At 38.0% G+C, this 17,903-nt stretch overlaps 1 protein-coding gene across 1 annotated transcript; it reads left to right on the forward strand.

The window, feature by feature from the left end:
* Window positions 1–488: 488 nt before the first annotated feature.
* LOC104267187 (hippocampus abundant transcript-like protein 1) lies at window positions 489–9,968 on the forward strand (the record flags this gene model as incomplete). The annotated part of the gene is made up of 7 exons (XM_009873607.1): window positions 489–707; window positions 1,871–1,984; window positions 2,472–2,543; window positions 4,562–4,674; window positions 5,583–5,680; window positions 7,456–7,613; window positions 9,765–9,968. Coding segments are annotated over 7 exons (978 nt in total), but the record flags the coding sequence as incomplete, so codon positions are not given.
* Between the last annotated feature and the right edge of the window lie 7,935 nt (window positions 9,969–17,903).

Below are 17,903 nucleotides of genomic sequence, written 5' to 3' on the forward strand. Positions count from 1 at the left end.
ATAACATTTCTCCCTGCCCCTCCCCCCGCCTCCAATTTCTCTCCTCTATCCAGCGCTATCCAGTGATAGCTATGTATTCAAAGTGCAATCTGTTAATGAAGGCATTATATATTACTCTATGTATTTCTGAGAGTGCTGAGGCTCAGGTTCACTTGGGCAAGCATTTTAATGTGCTGACAACTTTTTCAGTGAAATCTCATCAAATTCGTTGTTGGAAAACAATATTTTTTTTTGAGCCAAATTCACTCTTTGACTGCAAATGCTGTTTTGTTTAGTGGGCTGTGGAGGAGGCTGCAAAATCTTTATTTGGACCCATGTTTACTGTCATAAATGTTTTTTTATTTATTTAAAAATCGGATTTTGACTGCTGTTTTTTAAAAAGCACACTTCCAGGGAGGGGAGGGGGGTGATGTCAAACAAGTTACTTTGTTTTTCTGCAATAGTAGCAAAACGACTTCCGCAAGTTTGTAAATTTTTCTTGTGCATAGGTATCTGCCACCTTTGCAGCAAGTTTGGTAACAAGTCCTGCCATTGGAGCATACCTGTCTGCCAGCTATGGAGATAACCTTGTCGTATTAGTGGCCACGTTAGTGGCTGTTGTCGACATCTGTTTCATCCTGCTAGCTGTACCAGAATCTCTGCCAGGAAAAATGAGACCAGCTTCCTGGGGAGCTTCTATATCATGGGAGCAAGCAGACCCTTTTGCAGTAAGATGCACTTAAATAAGTAATTCATAAATAATTGCTGATTAATAAATAATAATAATAATTAATTGCATTTTGTAAGCTTGAGAAGTCTTTAATAGTATCAGTAGCTTGAGTATTCAGTATACCATAAATAATGTCTCTTCTCTGTTCTTGCACTTAAACATCTAGCTACATTTAAAAATCAAACCAAATTGGAGGATTAAATGATTCTTCAACTGGAAACAATGTTTGGTATGACATCCAAAGGGAAAATGCTTTAGTTTTCTAATGCAGCCTGCTTTATTTTAAGAGACTGAATTCTTACACTGCTACAGACTCCCAAAACCTGATACTCTTAAGGCTTATCTGTATTCATTTTATGTTTTGTACTTTTAACAGTATTTCTCCCCACTCTTGAATTCTAATTTTGGTTACATGTGTTTTCTTAGTAATGTAGAATGGATCTATAAAGCCTGATTTTCCTACGCACAGATACAGGAAGGGTTAAAATGTATCATGAGGTCTTTCTAGTAACTTGTTCATTTATTTACACTTACTGGGCTGATTTGTGTTAGTGTTACACCTTGATAAAAAAAGTGATTGTTTTTTATGAGATTCAGCTGGGAACTGGCAGTGACTGTTGAGAGATGAGTGATGTGCTTGAAAGACTGCAGTTAAAGAGCTTGTTTTCCACAATTTGTTCCTCAAAGTAATCCATATTACTGGTGAAAAAGTATAAGCAATGTGGAAGGAAAAGTACTCTCGGATTTGGGGGAGAGAAACAGTTGCAATAATGCCATTTTATTTGCTAGCATATTTCAGAACAGATTGTTATGGAGACTAATAAATGATGTTGTGCATTTCCCTGAATATCACATAATGCTGTTTTCAGTGAATACTTGTAATTTCACACTGAACAGTAGCTTCAAAAATAAAGCAGAAACTTTGCAGAAGAATCAAATGCCACAAGAATCAGATACCACAAACCTTGTGTAACGGGGTTGTTTCAAACTTAGTGTTCCGCTTATCTGTTTCTATGTGCGAGTTTTTGACTTGTATGTGTGGGTTAAAATGGATTTTAAAAAAAGTTAATCCACCTTCTTCTTTCTTTATGCTTTCATTAGACTTTGTCTAAATGTTCTAATATTTGTTTTGTTTCTTTGTTTTGCTTCTTTGTTTTGCAGTCTCTGAAGAAGCTTAGAAAAGATGCTACGGTTCTCCCAATCTGCATTACAGTGTTTCTCTCCTATCTGCCTGAGGCTGGCCAGTATTCTAGCTTTTTTCTGTACTTGCGACAGGTAAATGTTGGTGCCTTCACGTCTTACTAAGGATATCTAAATTAGAAAACTACTTTCTGGCAGAGTACTTTGCTAAGCCAAAATCTGAATAACACTTGACTCCTGATGCGTAACACTGCCATAGCCTAAGCACATGTTCATAAAATTAAGTAGACCTTTATTCCTGTGCAGAGCGGCAGGTTTTATGTCTTGAGGTGGGATCTTGCGTGTTGAAGAACTGTTGTGCCTGTGGGAAGTGATAGAGAACTTCAGTTTCCAAATACATGACTTCCTCTGTCTGCCTTTTTTAAGGCATCTTTTTTTTTTTCTTGTGTGGATTTCTTGCCAAGCAGTCAAGTTAAGGAGTAGTCTTGCAAGTAGACACTTCCTGTATGAATTTTGGTTTTAAGCAGGAATCAGTGCTTTCTTTGAAGAAGATATCTCTTTGCTAGTGATTTTCCTGGATTGTTTTTGGCTTTTGTTTTATGCATTTTCTGCTTCTCTTCAGGTTATAGGTTTCGGATCTGCTAGCATTGCGGCCTTTATAGCTGTGGTAGGTGTTCTGTCTATAATAGCTCAGGTAAGCTTTATTCTTTTCAGTATTAAAACAGTATTAAACAGTATTAAACTGAATGCTGAGGTACACTGTTCAGTTATGCTTGTCTAACCGTCTTACACACTCTAAAATGCCAATGTACCTTGCATTTGTTAAAAGTTCTATTCATACATACTCTGTCTAAATGTCTTGCTATAAATCTACTTTCCTTAGAAATACTGGATGTGGGCATCAGAAAATGAAACTGAAGTTTTCTCAGGTTGGATCAGTAGATTTACTGTAACTCCAGCTTTAAATGATTAAAATTATGTAGGAGGTTGATTACTTAATGCAAGGCCATCTGAAAGGGAAACATGTTACTTAATTTAAGCAGAAGTCATGCTACTTGGACCTATTGGCTTGGCTCATGCTATCAAACCTGCGTGGAAACAGTGCAGGTATTGACGTGGTCTGTCTGTCTGGAGTAGCTTAGGCTTGGCACAGAGGCTGAGGAACCACGAAGCCTTGATACATTGCTTTGGTGCCTCTTAACTGGCAACACGAGCTGATTTTTGGACAGATCCTTTAGACCTTTTAGAAATCAGACAGTTTTTATGGTGATCTTTGGTATCTTTGTGGGTGCAGTTTGTCTTCCTGTTGTGATAACAAGAGGAATGGCAGGTACAGTATGCAGTAACATTGTTACCATCCTTAAGAGGGTGGAAATCTTACTGTTTTGATGTGACGACACAGTCCTCAGTGTTTACCAGTTTTACTAGTGTCAGTTGTGCCTTTCATTATTAATTCAAGTGATTATTTCAATCCTTCGTCTTTGGTTTGTTCTGGTGGTGTTATCTGCACTCACGTTTGCCAATCATACTTTATTCAGACGCCAGTATATTTGCTAAATATCTCTAAAATGGCTGCTCTTCTGCTTCCTAATTTTCAGTGATAAAATAAGGAAACTACAGATTTTTCAGCCCTTTGAAGAATGCTGCTTATTGAAATAAGCTTTTCTTCATTAATACAGATTTGTGTTTTCATATTGGATATCTCCAGAAAGAACTGATCACATGTAGATAGAATTACTGTATTTTTGCTATTTAGCTTTCAAGTGAGCTTTGTCTAAGAATGAGAAACGAGAAAGATAGTATAAGATGTGCATGAGAGAGGAAGTATACTCTGCAGGCCTTCTGGTTCCTTTTCTCTGGCATTTTACTGATGCATGATACGTTGCTGCGTTTCTTACATTAAAGAAAACCATGTTCTCTGTTAACTAAGTGAAGTTGTCCATGTGGACTTTGCCTTACTAGGAACGCTCTGCTTCTTGCCATGAGTGTATTGCTGTTGAATCTGAATTGGGACCGCCTTACTCGTCAACAGAAACACCTCTAACAGAGGGAGACAGTATGTTTCTTTTAGGATTAGTTTCATGGGCAAATAAAAAGGTCCTATTGGTGTAAAGAGTCAGCAGAAAATGTAATTAAAGATGCCTAGGATTTGACATTGGCCAGATTTCAATGCATGTAGGGAAGTTGGAAAAGCAGTAGGATTTATCTACTGTTTTAGTTGTGAGTTTGGTTAGTAATTCACTTGGCCTAAAGAGACGACTTTTCCCTGAGTTACCAGGCTGTTTTTTCTCCCTAGTATTTGTAGATACTGGTAAATTGAACCCATATCCAGCCTATACTGTCTTAACTTAATACTAGCTTTTATTGTGGAGCTCTCTAGTCTGTAATGAAACAGATTTGTAGAGGTGGAAACGAAAGCCTGTTTACAGTAGAAACAGACACTGAGATACAGTGTCCTTAGAGAAGGCAATAAATGCTTCTTGATGTCCTGAAGTAAAAGCCCTTTAATAGTTGAAAATGTCTGTACCTCAAATGTTGATATGTCTAGTCTGCATTTTGGACTTAGTATGAGGGGCAATAAGAGCACAAATAGTGTGAATTTCCTCAGCAGTTGGAAGGTCTTCTGAACTACATTGTGTAAGAAGAGAAAGTACTTAAGTAATGGGTTTTTTTTTTTTAAATAACTTCTGAACGAACCAATTTCTTTTGCAGACTGTGTTTCTTAGTATCCTGATGAGGTCTATAGGGAATAAAAATACAGTTCTCCTTGGCCTTGGCTTTCAAATCCTTCAGTTGGCTTGGTATGGTTTTGGATCTCAGTCTTGGTAAGCATGCATTCTCACAGGTACACACCTGTTAAGGAATTGAAAATGTTTTTCTAATGTATTCTACCGTTTAGTTTTGCTGTCATGAGTATTTGTTTGTTCTGTGAATTAAGCATTCTCATTTGCATTACATTACTAAAGTTAGAGTCTGTATTTTGCACAGGTAGGAGTGATAGAATTTCCTGGGTGTGTATTGTAAGTTGCAGACTAGCAGCCATTTGGAAAAAGGAGGCTTTGCACCATTTTGGTCCACTGAGTTTTATGCTTATAAATGTGATTAAAACTTCTTCTTAAACTCACAAGCTATTAAGTAATATATTCTCTCTAGTATTTCCAATAGATCCATTCTGGCAAACAGTTACTGAACCACTACTGTTTTTTTTCTTCTTTTCTCACATGTCATTCACTTATTATATTTGGTCTTGGAAACTATCTAGACCTTCTTTTGTTGGAAAAGCTGTCCGTAAGTACAGTGAGCTAGAACCATAAGCTGAAACAGCTTTTTCTTAAAACATTTTGTTTTACTGACAGTCATGAATGCTTGTTCTTTATCAGAGCACTTTCTCATGAGTTAGAGAGCTGCCTCACTGGGACACCCTGTGAAATTGTTCCTTTGTACAGCTTTTGGAGAGGAAAAGCCTATGCATCACTTCACTCTCACTCCTTTCTTTTCCTTTGCTGTGATAACAGAATCAAATGTGGTTTTGTTCCAAGAAGTTCAGGGTCATTTATGGGAGCAGAGCAGGAAGAAGGCTCTGACCAGATAATTTCCAGTCTTTAGATATTTTAGTAGGAGTACTTTTGAAAGGTCCTTAAGCATTGAATGAGGGTACCCTTTTGTCCTTTTTTTAGGTGGAGTAATTACATGGGCAGTCTCATTTTTAATTCAAATTATTTATTTAACACAGGATGATGTGGGCAGCAGGAGCTGTAGCAGCAATGTCAAGCATTACGTTCCCAGCAATCAGCGCTTTGATTTCACGAAATGCAGAGTCAGATCAACAAGGTGAGTTTTGAATGGATTTCTGTACCAGCATCACGCTGCTTTCTTGGATGACCCGCCTGTCTAGAAAGCAGAATACTTATCTACATGTACTTTTCAATAGGTCGATGAGTAATGAGTTTCCTTAGCAGTAGATGTAGAAGTCTGCCAATTTACGTAGAGAGAAAGGAGGTACACAAATTTAACAGATTTGTATTGCAAAATGCATAGTTTCTGTCTGACCACCTGCTTCTCTTTTAGATTCTTGCAAAAAAGCAGATGTAGGAATTCCCACGTTTTCCCTTTCCTCTTTTTTATTTAAAAGTAATATACTCTAGGTAGATAGTGAGGATTAATGTAACGATACCATCTTTTTAATGGAAACTGTAAACACGTTTTACCAGTTTAAATAAAGCTATGGAAGAAACTATTCTACATGGAAAAGTTGGTCCTGCTTGCAATACTTCAGATTTTCAAGGAATGGGAAAGGATGCTTAAGTAAATAGTTTATCTGGAAAAAAAAATCATTGGTTTTGGTGTGAAGGGGAGTGAAAACTCAGAAGTAACTTTTCATTTAAAATGAAGTGAGGGAAGAAGTTGTGTATAATAGTGGCATATAATAAATACATTTAGTGTTCTCTTTAAAAAAAAACCCTGTGGATATAAATCGTATGTACTGCTTTAACATTATACAACTTGAAGTTAAATAAATGCAGTTGATACAGAAGGTAAAAGGAGATGCGGTTCTAGGAGGCAGATTTCTGTTGACTTTGAAAGGTGAGAAACAGTATTTTACATGTTTTTTTTTTAATCATTCCTCTCTGCACATTTTTGTTTCTAGCAGAGACATTTAGAAGAATTTTAAAAGACCTCTTTTCTACTTACATAATTCATTTCAGTTGACAGAAGTCGTTGATCTTTCATTTTGCGTAGCGGAAATTGCTGTTATCAGTTCAGGCCCAGAATAGTTTCTAAAGTGAGCTTTTGCCACCTAGTGGCACAAAGATTTTAAGCTTACATGTCCAACTCTGAAGAAAAAACTTGGACAGTTTTCTTTTTGGCACATTTTCTGTTCTTCCGTTTTACAAGTTACTGGCTTAAGAAGGAGGGGGATATGCAGACTACTAATACTGTAAAAATAGCATTTTGGAGAGTCTTAGGGTGTAAGATTGTCACAGCCACTTACTTAAGATGAAACAGAAATACAGTCATAAAACTTCAATTAGTCAAGCTTTTAAAATCATCTAATGTAAAACTGCAACCAATCCAGTATTGTGAATTTACTGCGGAACTGCTGAATTTACTGTCCCAAATAAGTTACTTTGTACTTAAATAAATCCTGCCTTTAGACTGGTGAGGGGAAGAAATCTATTACATTTTGGGCATTTTTTGCCTGTAATAACTCTTAACACATAGATATTATTCTAAATTTCATTTTAAAATAAAATTAACAGTAACACACTTCCAGCCTCTTTCTTCATTGTAGGCTTTAGGTGAGGGTAGAAGAACTGTAATACAGAAGATTAGACTTGCACATAAATCCAGTCACTAATATTCAAAACTCATATTGCTTCCAGTAGCATGCAAGTACAATGACAGAACCTCTGTTCATGCAGCAGGTAATTTTTATCCAGCAAAGTTGTCCTCAATGTATTTCTTAGGATCTTAGTATGCAGAAATAATTGATAGCTGCTATTTTGGAACAACTATCAGAATACACTCAGAGCTGTTGACTCTGAGTTTTTCATTCTGGATTTAAAAAAAATAAATAATCCTAATAATTTTTTTTTCTTCATTAGGTGTTGTCCAAGGAATAATAACTGGAATAAGAGGTCTATGCAATGGCCTGGGACCAGCACTGTATGGCTTTATTTTCTTTCTCTTTCATGTGGAGCTCAGTGAATTACCATCTGATCAGGCTTCTGGGAAAAAAGCTATGCAAGATCCCAGTGATGAGGCAAGTTTAAAACTTGGTGTGAGGTTTACTTTTTTTTAACACATAACTTGTGTTATACCCCTGCTTGTCAAATGCTATGAGTCTGTAGGAGCTCAGTTGAGAATGAACTATTGCTGTGCTGAGCCTTGATCAGACTCAGTACTGAGGTGATTAAAAGTTCTTCTCCCTTTGTTTCCAATGCGATAATACTGGATATTGCTACAATTGCAGGAAATAGATTTTTAAGTTGTTATCACAAATAAGTTATTTCTATAGGTATTGTTAAAATTCTTCACGTGAAGAATAAATTTGTGTGGTTTTTGACACATTTCATCGAGAGCAAGCTGTCATGTCCCATTTAAAAAAAAAGTGAAACATTTAAGTTTAACTCAATTTGTGAAAGCAGATTATTGGCATAATTAGTATTTTACCTTTCACATATAAAGTATTCTGTGTCCACTGATGGACAGAGTGTTAAAACAAATTTTTATATATAATGGTTTCGTAAGCCTTGTTATTCAAACAGTGGTGACCGAAAAGTCTGGCCGCAAGTTTCTGTTACTTAGTGTGTAGAGTAAACAAAGGAGAATATAAATAGTGGTAATTTCTGGTGTTTTTTAACAGCTTGAATGTGATTTTTTTTCTTGTTACTTGGCTTTATTTGTTCCTGTTGCTCTAGAAGACTTAAGAATAGGATTTACTGAATATCACTTTTTTTTTTTTCTTGTGGAGATGGGAGAATTGCAGTGTTGCCACAGGGCACACTTGTGATTCTGTTCTGGTAAAGAAAAGGTCTGATGCATCTATTCAAGAAAGATTGTGTATCCGCTCTGCAGAGCATAAATGGTAAAAGTTAAGCCTGTCTGTCTCCATCTTCATTTAAATAACTGGTTTCAAAACTGGAGAGTCTAAGGAGGAGAGTAAGTTGCATCGTTATAATTATCCACCCAGGGCTCTTAGAGCAAACGGTGCAGTTGGAGGCTGTGTTTGGAGAGGACTAATAACACTTCGCAGTGCAAAGAATAAGAACTGCTTTTCAAAGCCGCTTACTCCCTTCAGTGAAACTGCAATAGTGGAATATTCAAAAGCTGCTCAGATAAATCAGCTGTTAAGCTACAGATGAGGATATTAATTTATGGAAGTTTATTACATTCGTGAAGTATTTGTGGCCTTAGCAACACTTGAAGATTTAAGTAGTATTGTTAATATAAATTCTGTTAATACAATTATATATTTTAAATTTAGAGACTATCAGCTGAAAAATTAGGCCTCTGCTTGTTACAAGAGCTGAAGCAAGAGAAATAGCTGTTACTGTATGCTTAATTTCAGCTACTTTTCCATTTCATATTGGTAGGAAAAAAGTACAACGGACTGACAGGTTTCATCTTCTGATTTTTATTTAGTTTTAATTGACAAAAATGTAGAAGTTGTTTAAATAATAGAAAATTGCTGGATTGCTGACATTTTCTTTTGTGAAGTTACACCATCAGAAGTAGCTGGTTTAAAATTAGTCTTATAACCTTTCGTGTGCTTTTTTTCAATTGTAGTTATGAAATGTGGAAAAGTTGTATTTTAAATTTTAAAATAAACTGCTTAGATGCAGGAGAGAATAATGCCAAACACTAAGTTACTATACCTGCAAACAACCTGTCTCTGCAGTGAGAAGGGTATGTACTACATAGCCTGCGGTAAATGTATTAAGAGGCCGTTTGTTTATTCAGCTAACTTCATTCTAAAGTGTGTCAGCCGTGGAGCAACTGAAAGAAGTGAACAACTTAAAGATTTGTTGAGCATTTGTACTTCTGGATGTTGAAATCTTGTCTGATTAATCTTCAGAGAGCTTGCTGATTTAGCAGACGTGCTGCCTCAAGAAGATAAATTTTGAAAAAAACCATCAGACAATGTCTGTTTCATGTGCTAGGCAGTCCTATTGCCGATTGATAGTTTTGTGCGCTTTTCTTTTTTTTAGATCAGCGTGCAGATTCGTTGAGGAATTCTTAGGGATTGTAAATGCAGAAGTTTGATGTTGTGGTGCACATACAAACTTGTTTGAATAAAGTGATAGTCACTGTAAATATGTCCCTTCGCTTCCTGCCTTAATGTTACAGTTGGTAATGCAGAAGTCAACATCTAAAACTTCATGAGTTCTTTGATATATTTGTTTCCCTGCAGAGAGCGATCATTCCTGGTCCACCCTTCCTGGTTGGAGCATGCATTGTTCTCCTGGCTTTTTTAGTTGCCTTATTTATTCCTGAGCACAGCAAAGCCAGCAGCACCAGAAAACACAGCAACAGCATCAGCAGTACTCTCAGTAACAACCTAGACCAAAATAGTGAAGAGGACATTGAACCATTGCTTCAGGATAGCAGTGTATGAAAGTTAACTTCTGACTGTGGAAAAAATTCATGCAACAAATTACAGCTCTGGAAACTTGGTGAGATGTATAGAATATCTGGCCTCTGAAAGGAAGGCAGCTGTGTTCAGAGGAGGCCGTATGCTGTATGAAACTTCAGGTTGGTATCATACTTGTAGGAGGGTTTGTTCAGCACGGCAGGTCACAACCAAGTGTGATTCTAACCGATACTGGACTCCAAACGCTGTGTCAAATCCTGGTGTTGGGTAGAAACCCAAATACACAGACATAATAATTTTTTTTAAAACATTTGAATGTTCAGTTCCCAAAGTTGTATGCAAAACAATCAGGTTTGGAGCAGAACAATTTCTGCTGCCACTGTTAATGGTTAGTTTACGTTTCTTATGCCTTTTGTCTGCATGTCTGCCACATTTAGTCCTCACAATGTGAGAGAGACTGATCTATATAGTTCTGGTGTTTGAAATAGTGGTTATCAAAAAAAGTTGCAAAATTTCTTGGAGCTTCATTGTGAAATATTATTTACTAATGAGAAGTCCAATAGTTACCAGAAAGTAATGATGAAACTGAGATGATTTCTGAGGTTGTATGATCACACACAATAGTGATTACCCATAAATAAAGGTCATATTGAAGTCTTATACCCACATTCCACACCAGTCAGTTCTAAGAAGTCAAAGCAAATCCAAAAGGCACTCTAGAGCACTGGTCACATTAATGTTTTGCTGATAAAACATATGATTTTAATTATAAAATGAACAGCATCAGAAATATGGATACTCCTGACTCCTGTGGTAGGGAAAACAGTGGGTGCCAGAGCAGTTTACATCAAGAAATATGTATATTTATTGCATTTTGTCACTTTATCTGCCATATGAAATAATATTTCCTATTAATTCTTTTCACCCCTGCCTTAACTGCTACTTAGTGTTCAGTTATTGATCATATTTAGCCTTCATTTCACTGTATTACATGCTGGATCTCTTGAATATATTCAAATCAAATTTCCTTTCTAAAAGATGCTTTAAAGGAGTTATGAATGGCTACAGATGTGCTAATTTTTAGAAACATTTTATGGAGAATATGGAGATTTATATGTATTTTGCTGCAGTGTAAATGGACCACTAAGCCCAACTTCAATGAAGTACTCCTATGAATGTTTTTTATGTATGCAATATATGTAGATATTTGTAAGGAGTTTTAAATTTTCCAGACGGGGTGCTGTGTAAATCATGTATTTATAAATGTAATGAGGATACTGATGGATATACAGTTTTTTAAAAGGATTGTGTATTGAATGAACAAATTTTAAAAATATATATTTTGAAACTTACTCCACACTGAGCAGAGATAACAAACCTTTTGTACTAAGCAGTTTAGTTTTCAAGTTAATAAGCTTAATAAATCTGCATCTTAAGCTTTCTAGGTTTCATGTGTAAGTGTGTGTTCTTCCAAATTCACTGCTGAGGCCTCCCTGCTTCAGAACAGAAGTGGTTTAATCCTAGTGTTGGATTACAGTACCTGAATTCCTGTAATACTGTTGTGTCTGTGTCATCAAACATGGTGAAAAGCAGGCCTCGCTCAGAAGTTGCTTTGGTGTCTGACATGGTGTCCACAGGAATAGAGAAGTGGAAAGTGTGGGAGTTTTCTTTTAAAAAAAAAAAAAAAGACAAAAGCATTGCTGCTGTGAACCGTACTGCGGAATTAGGATGCTTTTCCTGATGAGGCTTAAGTGTTTCGTTTACTTTGAATTACTTCAAATTCAAGCCTGGGCTTTTATGCTGGATCTTTTATATTTGCTACAGGCCAGGGTACAGTCAGGTAGGTTTTGCATGGGCCCACTGTGGAATGTCTTAAACTTAATACCTAACTTAAGAGATCATAAGTATGTTAGTGGTAAAAGTAGCTGGTGTCAAATACCTTACTGTTGTGGTTTTCTAGCAGGGATCAAATTTGGATTTTTAAAGAAGAATCTCGGAATCACAGAACAGTTAGGGTTGGAAGAGTCTTTTAAAGACCATGGGACTGGGACGTCTTCCACTAGACCAGGTTGCTCAAAGTCCCATCCAGCCTTGCCTTGGATGCTCCCAGGGAGGGGGCATCCACAACTTCTCTAGGCAACCTCTGTCTCACCAACCTTAGCATAAAAAATTCCTTCCTGATCTCCAATATAAATGTACTCTCTTTCAGTTTAAATTTGTGGCATCTTGTCCTGTTTTTACAGGCCCTAGTAAAATGTGTGTCTCTTGTCTTTCTTAAAAGGCTCCTTTATATATTAAAGGGGTCTCTCTGGAGCTTTCTCCAGGCTGAACAGCCCCAGCTCTCTCAGCCTGTCCTCACAGTGGAGGTGCTCCAGCCCTCTGGTTGTGTTCACGGCTCTCCTCTGGACCCTCTTGACAGGTCCATTCTTTATCGTGCTGAGGAACCCAGAGCTAGATGCAAAAAAATGTTTTAAGCCTGTGGTATATAGTTATAAATGATATACAAGTACTGCTGTACTAATAAAGTACATTGCAAAAGATTTAAATAATGAAAAAAGGTGAGATAGATTAATAAAACAATGAAAAGACATTTTTATTAGTGGTTCAAAATACCTTTTTGCTCTCACTAGAAAATTAGTACATGATGCTGTGGAATATATTTCATTATTTCTTAAAATCTTGGCTTAACACTGCAGTGCAGAGAGTCAAAGATCTGATTCTGAGTTTAGTTTATGATGATTCTTGGTTTTAATGGCTGTCATTGCTGAAAAGGTTACCTCACAAATTGTGGAATTAAGACACTTTTTTGCCTAGACTTGAGTTCTAACAGCAAGGCAACCGTCTTTGTTGAACCTTTCTCACGTCGTGTGGTGTGGGATAATTGTCCAATTATATAGCATTGTTCACACATCGGAACATCAAGTAAGTTCCAAGAGATTGTGCAGCTGGTATGTAAGTAGCTGTCCCCACAAAGGTTCCCTAGGCAACCTTAAGGGTCAGTAACATCAAAGTTCTGACTTTGAGGGAAAATTACATGGAGCATGGTGTGGGGTGGAGACACGGTGGTGAAGCTCTGTGCATGCAAAGGAACCTGGAGCCAGTAAACTGCACATTTACTACCCTGGGCCCAGAGTCTGTCATCTTTTGATATATACCATCTTTTGATATATACCATCTTTTGATATATACCATCTTTTTATATACACCATCCTTTGCGTGAACTATGCTCATTATAATTCCAAAACACACCTCCATCCCAAAAGCTACCTACCTCCAAGGTGCAACCACCCCTCACTGAGCTTGTGCACTGTATTTTTCTAGTCTATGTCTTTAAACGCAAAGAAAGGAAAATTTACAGTAATCACAATAAAGATATGCATGACTAGAGTCACTCAAGCTCCACCTGAAAGGTAACAAATAATGTAGAAAGGCCCAAGAGAGGGGGGATGTTAGGGAAAATACCACCACAGTCAGGGCAGACATCACCACTGACCTCCTCTGGCTTCTGGGATCGGTTGATGGGCTGAGCCTCTCTTCCCCTCTGTGGGGATGCCTTTGGGTAAGATCCAAACGCTTGGTCTCACCAAGTGCTGCCCCAGGATGCTTAGGAAATTTTAATAGAGCTGGTCGTAATCTGCTCTTCCACATGCTTTGCAGACAGTCACTATCACTGGCAATCAAAATAAATTTGTGTATCTGTTGCTTCAGTAAACTCTATTTGATTCCTATCTGGCCGTATAAGTTCCTGTTGGCACTGGCACACTGAGTTTGGCCATGTGAGTATGTTCCCAGCCTTGTGAATCCAGGGGTGCTGCCAGATCGAAGGCGCATTGGCACGTCACGTTAGTAGTTTGGAATATTAACACTGAATTGAGCATCACTCAGAACCTAAGCCTAGCTGCCCCCAGCCCCTCTGATATCTGAGGACAAGCTGGAACGCAAGTAGCTTCTGCCAAACTGACTTGCCCCCCTTTTTCGCGACAGAAATGGTTGCCTCTTTTGACGTGACACAAATGTACATGGTTCCAAATGGAAGAAGCATGTTGCTGCCTGTGTTACTAAATCATGTTGCTCTTTTTCCAGTACTATTCACCAATTATGCAAAGGTGTTTGTTCAAATTCAGACAGTGAGTTTCCATCTTCCCTGATGTCAATCAGGTGTTCTTGCAAGCAAACTGGGAGGTCTTGAATTTTTGTGCCTTTTAACAAATGGATTGAAAACCCACTGAAAAAATGTTCATTTGGAAGATTTTTTAACAAGTTAGAAAATTGTGTTCAGTTACGAGAGTTTTTATAGGCAACACGTTTTTGCAACAAAATTGCATAATGATGGAAACACTTCAGAACTGTTTTCAGAATGCTCTCTTCGTACAGTCAGTGTCTTTAAAAAAGCAGTTACATTCTCGCTCATTGTTAAAATGTCACCTTTACCTTGAAGAGACAGAGTAAATGTTTTTATTTTTCTAAGATACTGGCCTGGGTTTCATAGTGCTGACAATCCCTTTTCATCGCCAAAAAGGTCAGCAGACTTGGAACACTTGTCTTTCTGTGAAAGAAAAACATATACTGATCTTTGACAACTCCTCTAAGTTTGCTGTGAAATAACTAGTGAACCTCCATGGTAGAAAAGGCTCTAATGGTCACTTCCCATCTTTTTCCAAAGATTCTAGTATTGAAAGGTGTTGCTTTTATAAAATTAACTAAACTGGCGACGTAGTGCCTTCCACTTCTCACTCCAACTTCTTTGCAGCTTTATCTTTCCATGAGTGATCCAGTGGATGAATTTCACTATTGCTGTATACCAGGATCCTGTTTTTATTCCAGTCAAAGCAGCTACTCCATTAGTTGTTTTTCATAAAACATTTTTATTAAATAAGCTATTTACTGAGAATATATCTTCTCTATTACATCTTTAGAGACTGACCAAGTTGTTCACATGTTTTGTCACTTAAAAATTCTAGTGAAAACCATAAACTGAGACAAGTTAGGAGTGCCTGTACTTTCATCCAACTGCATAAGAAACCTGCCACACCCCGTAACTTGTTTTAACATTTGTTTCTTCAAATTGTAAAGTATTGGATTGAGTATCACATGACTTTAAACATTGCTGAAAAAACTTGTAAAGGTTTGTCTTTGTGTCTTGGATGTTTTTAAACATTCCCAGAGAGGTGGTGGAAGCCCCATCCCTGGAAGTGTTTAAGGCCAGGCTGGATGGGGCTCTGGGCAACCTGGTCTAGTGGGGTGTATCCTTGCCCATGGCTAGGGGTTTAGAACTGGATGATCTTTAAGGTCCCTTCCAACTCTGACAATTCTATGATTCTGTGAAATACCCTGCTAATCCTGATGGCTTCATGCTGCTATTAGCTAACACTTAAAGGCACAACATACACTGAAACTGAGGTTCATTGTTAGTGATAGTGGATATAAATTGGTATTTCAAATAGTCATCTTGATAGTTTTGAAGTTTTTTGCCAGCTTTTTGTCAAATCTGATTAGACTGTCACTGATAATATTACACAACGTGGTTGAAGAAGGGCTCTTAGTTTGCAACTTCAGTGTGTGTTTGTGCTCGTATTATTATTGGTATTACCTTCAATCTGTGGGGGTTTTATTCCAAAATCTTTTTAAGCCACTTGCTCATTTTGTGAGGGGTAGTTTAGTTAAAAGAATCCATAGATGCAGTTTACATGTACACAGTTAAGTGTAATATATCACAGTACACTGAAAGAGAATGAATGAGTGAGGGTGCCACTATCAAATCGGTTCTGTGGTGTCAATGCCTCACTCTTCCCCAAGGATGACTGGTGTTACGTCTGTGATGTGAGACCACCTGACATACAGACCAGATAGGGTGCTGGTGTCAAGATATATTTTATATTAGTAAAGATTGAATCCTTCTTTTACTTTTTTTCGATCAAAAAATAAACAGAACTTCTAATGTTTTCTTCCTACAGCCCATTGGATTGCCTTGCACGTGTCTGTAGTGGTTTGAGCCAACTGCTGGGGCCAACAACAAAGAACCACAAAGAACCACATTGTTACTCACTCATTCCTCCCACATCCCAATCTGCACAGGGACGTGGGGGGAGAAAAAATTCAACTAAAAGGGTCAAGGATTGAGAATAAGATCAAGGAAGATAATCTACCACTTAGAATGACCAGTAAAAAAACAGAGTAGACTTGGGGAGAAAACATAGATTTAATTCAACACCACTGTTTTTGGAGTAAGATAGTGAGAAGAATACATAAATAAAAACAACCTCATTTTAAATACACTCCTCCCCCTCCACCCCTCCCATCTTCCTGGTTACTTGCTCCCAGCATAGGTGCAAGGGGCAGCCAGGGCGTGTGGGGTGTGGTCTGTCTGGCCATTACTCATCTTCCATAGCAGTTCCTCCTCCTTGAGAAAGAAGGCTTCTTGCTGTCTCCCCTTCATGCCATGTGGTGTCCACCTCATGGGAGGCAATCCTCTTCCTCCTCGTGCGTGCATCCCAATTGAGGTCATGGATCGCTTTAGGCACATCATCTGCTGATGCCCAATCTCTCTCCCCTTCTGGACACTCTTGCTGCTGTTGACATCCTCAGCTCACAGGCAATCATCTTCTTGCCATCTCACCATGGGACTCCAGGGAAAGGTTCTACTCTGACACTCTCCTGCCCCTCTTTCCCCATGCACCATGTTCCTCTGCCTTCCTCTCACCTCCCACTCCTCCAGCAGAAAACTACTCTGTCTTTTAAGACACAACAGATCAAGACAAGATGAAACCAAAAGAGAAAGAAACAATAGGGTCAGCTCTCAAATACCTTGATCGCCGAGGCACTGATTGATCGGCCTTGGCCAGAGGTGGGTTCTACTTCTACCTGGGGCTGGAGCAGGCTCTCAAAGTTTTGCAAGAGTGACCCCCCATAACCTTCCACCCACTTTTGAAAACCCTGTCCGACTCAAACTTATGACTCCCCTCTAAATGGTCATCCCTTGGTCAGGAGACCACTGTTCCAGAGCATGATTTATTATCATATAAGAATGTGCAGTAACAGCAAGACTGTGCCTTTCACAGGGAAGTGATGGGTGTGCTTCTTTAGTGCTGGTCTTCATTTGTGTTAAGTGCTTCCCTGATCCACAGGAACAAAGTTCTAGTTGTTCGGGTTCAAAGTATTTTTGGGGGGTTTTTTAGGAGTAATCAAACATAGTCTTTCCCCAAAAAAGGCAGGGGAGGGGAGAATCATAGAATCATAGAATGGTCTAGGCTCGAAGGTACCTTAAGAGATCATTTAATCCAACCTCCCTGTCATGGGCAGGGACACCTCCCAACTAGATCAGGCAACACGTAGGGACTGGAAAACTACGCTTGGGATACTTGTTTCCTTTTCCTTGGTGCAGAGATTTGTACTGCTGTGCACATGCATGTTCTACTGTATTTTGATTATAACATACTGGTAGATTATAACAAAACTTTGACCTATGATTTAGATTGTTTAAACAAGTGTGTTATCTGATCTGTTATATGTACTGGTATAGCATTGCTACTCCCTAGCCCTTGCAGGCTGTCTATTTTGTGTTGGTGTAAAGTTGCCTTTTTCTTTTGTATTACATATCCATCTTTAGCACCTTAAAGCAAGAATGTTAAAATACTTCTGTAATTTGAAAGTAATTACTGGATCATTTGCTGAATCCCAGAGAAGTACAGAACTGGGTAATGTAAATGTAATCAACTGAATTAGGTGCTAACAACTTTGAAGTTAGAGTATTTTTTTATAAACCTTGTTTTTGTTGACAGGAAACAATGGCCACTTCTGACTGTATACATAAGTGAGAATTTAGGCTTAAGGGATTTCAGAAAGTTGCTTGTATCTGAAGTGTCCCTTTATTGCTGCCTTACATATCCCTTAATGCTTACTTATCAATATACTTGGGTAAGAGACTGCTAAAGAAACTCTGCTGCTAGCCCTGCTCCATCC

Source organism: Apaloderma vittatum, unplaced genomic scaffold (assembly GCF_000703405.1).
Source record: "Apaloderma vittatum isolate BGI_N311 unplaced genomic scaffold, ASM70340v1 scaffold8280, whole genome shotgun sequence".
In the NCBI taxonomy this organism is placed as follows: Eukaryota; Metazoa; Chordata; class Aves; order Trogoniformes; family Trogonidae; genus Apaloderma; species Apaloderma vittatum.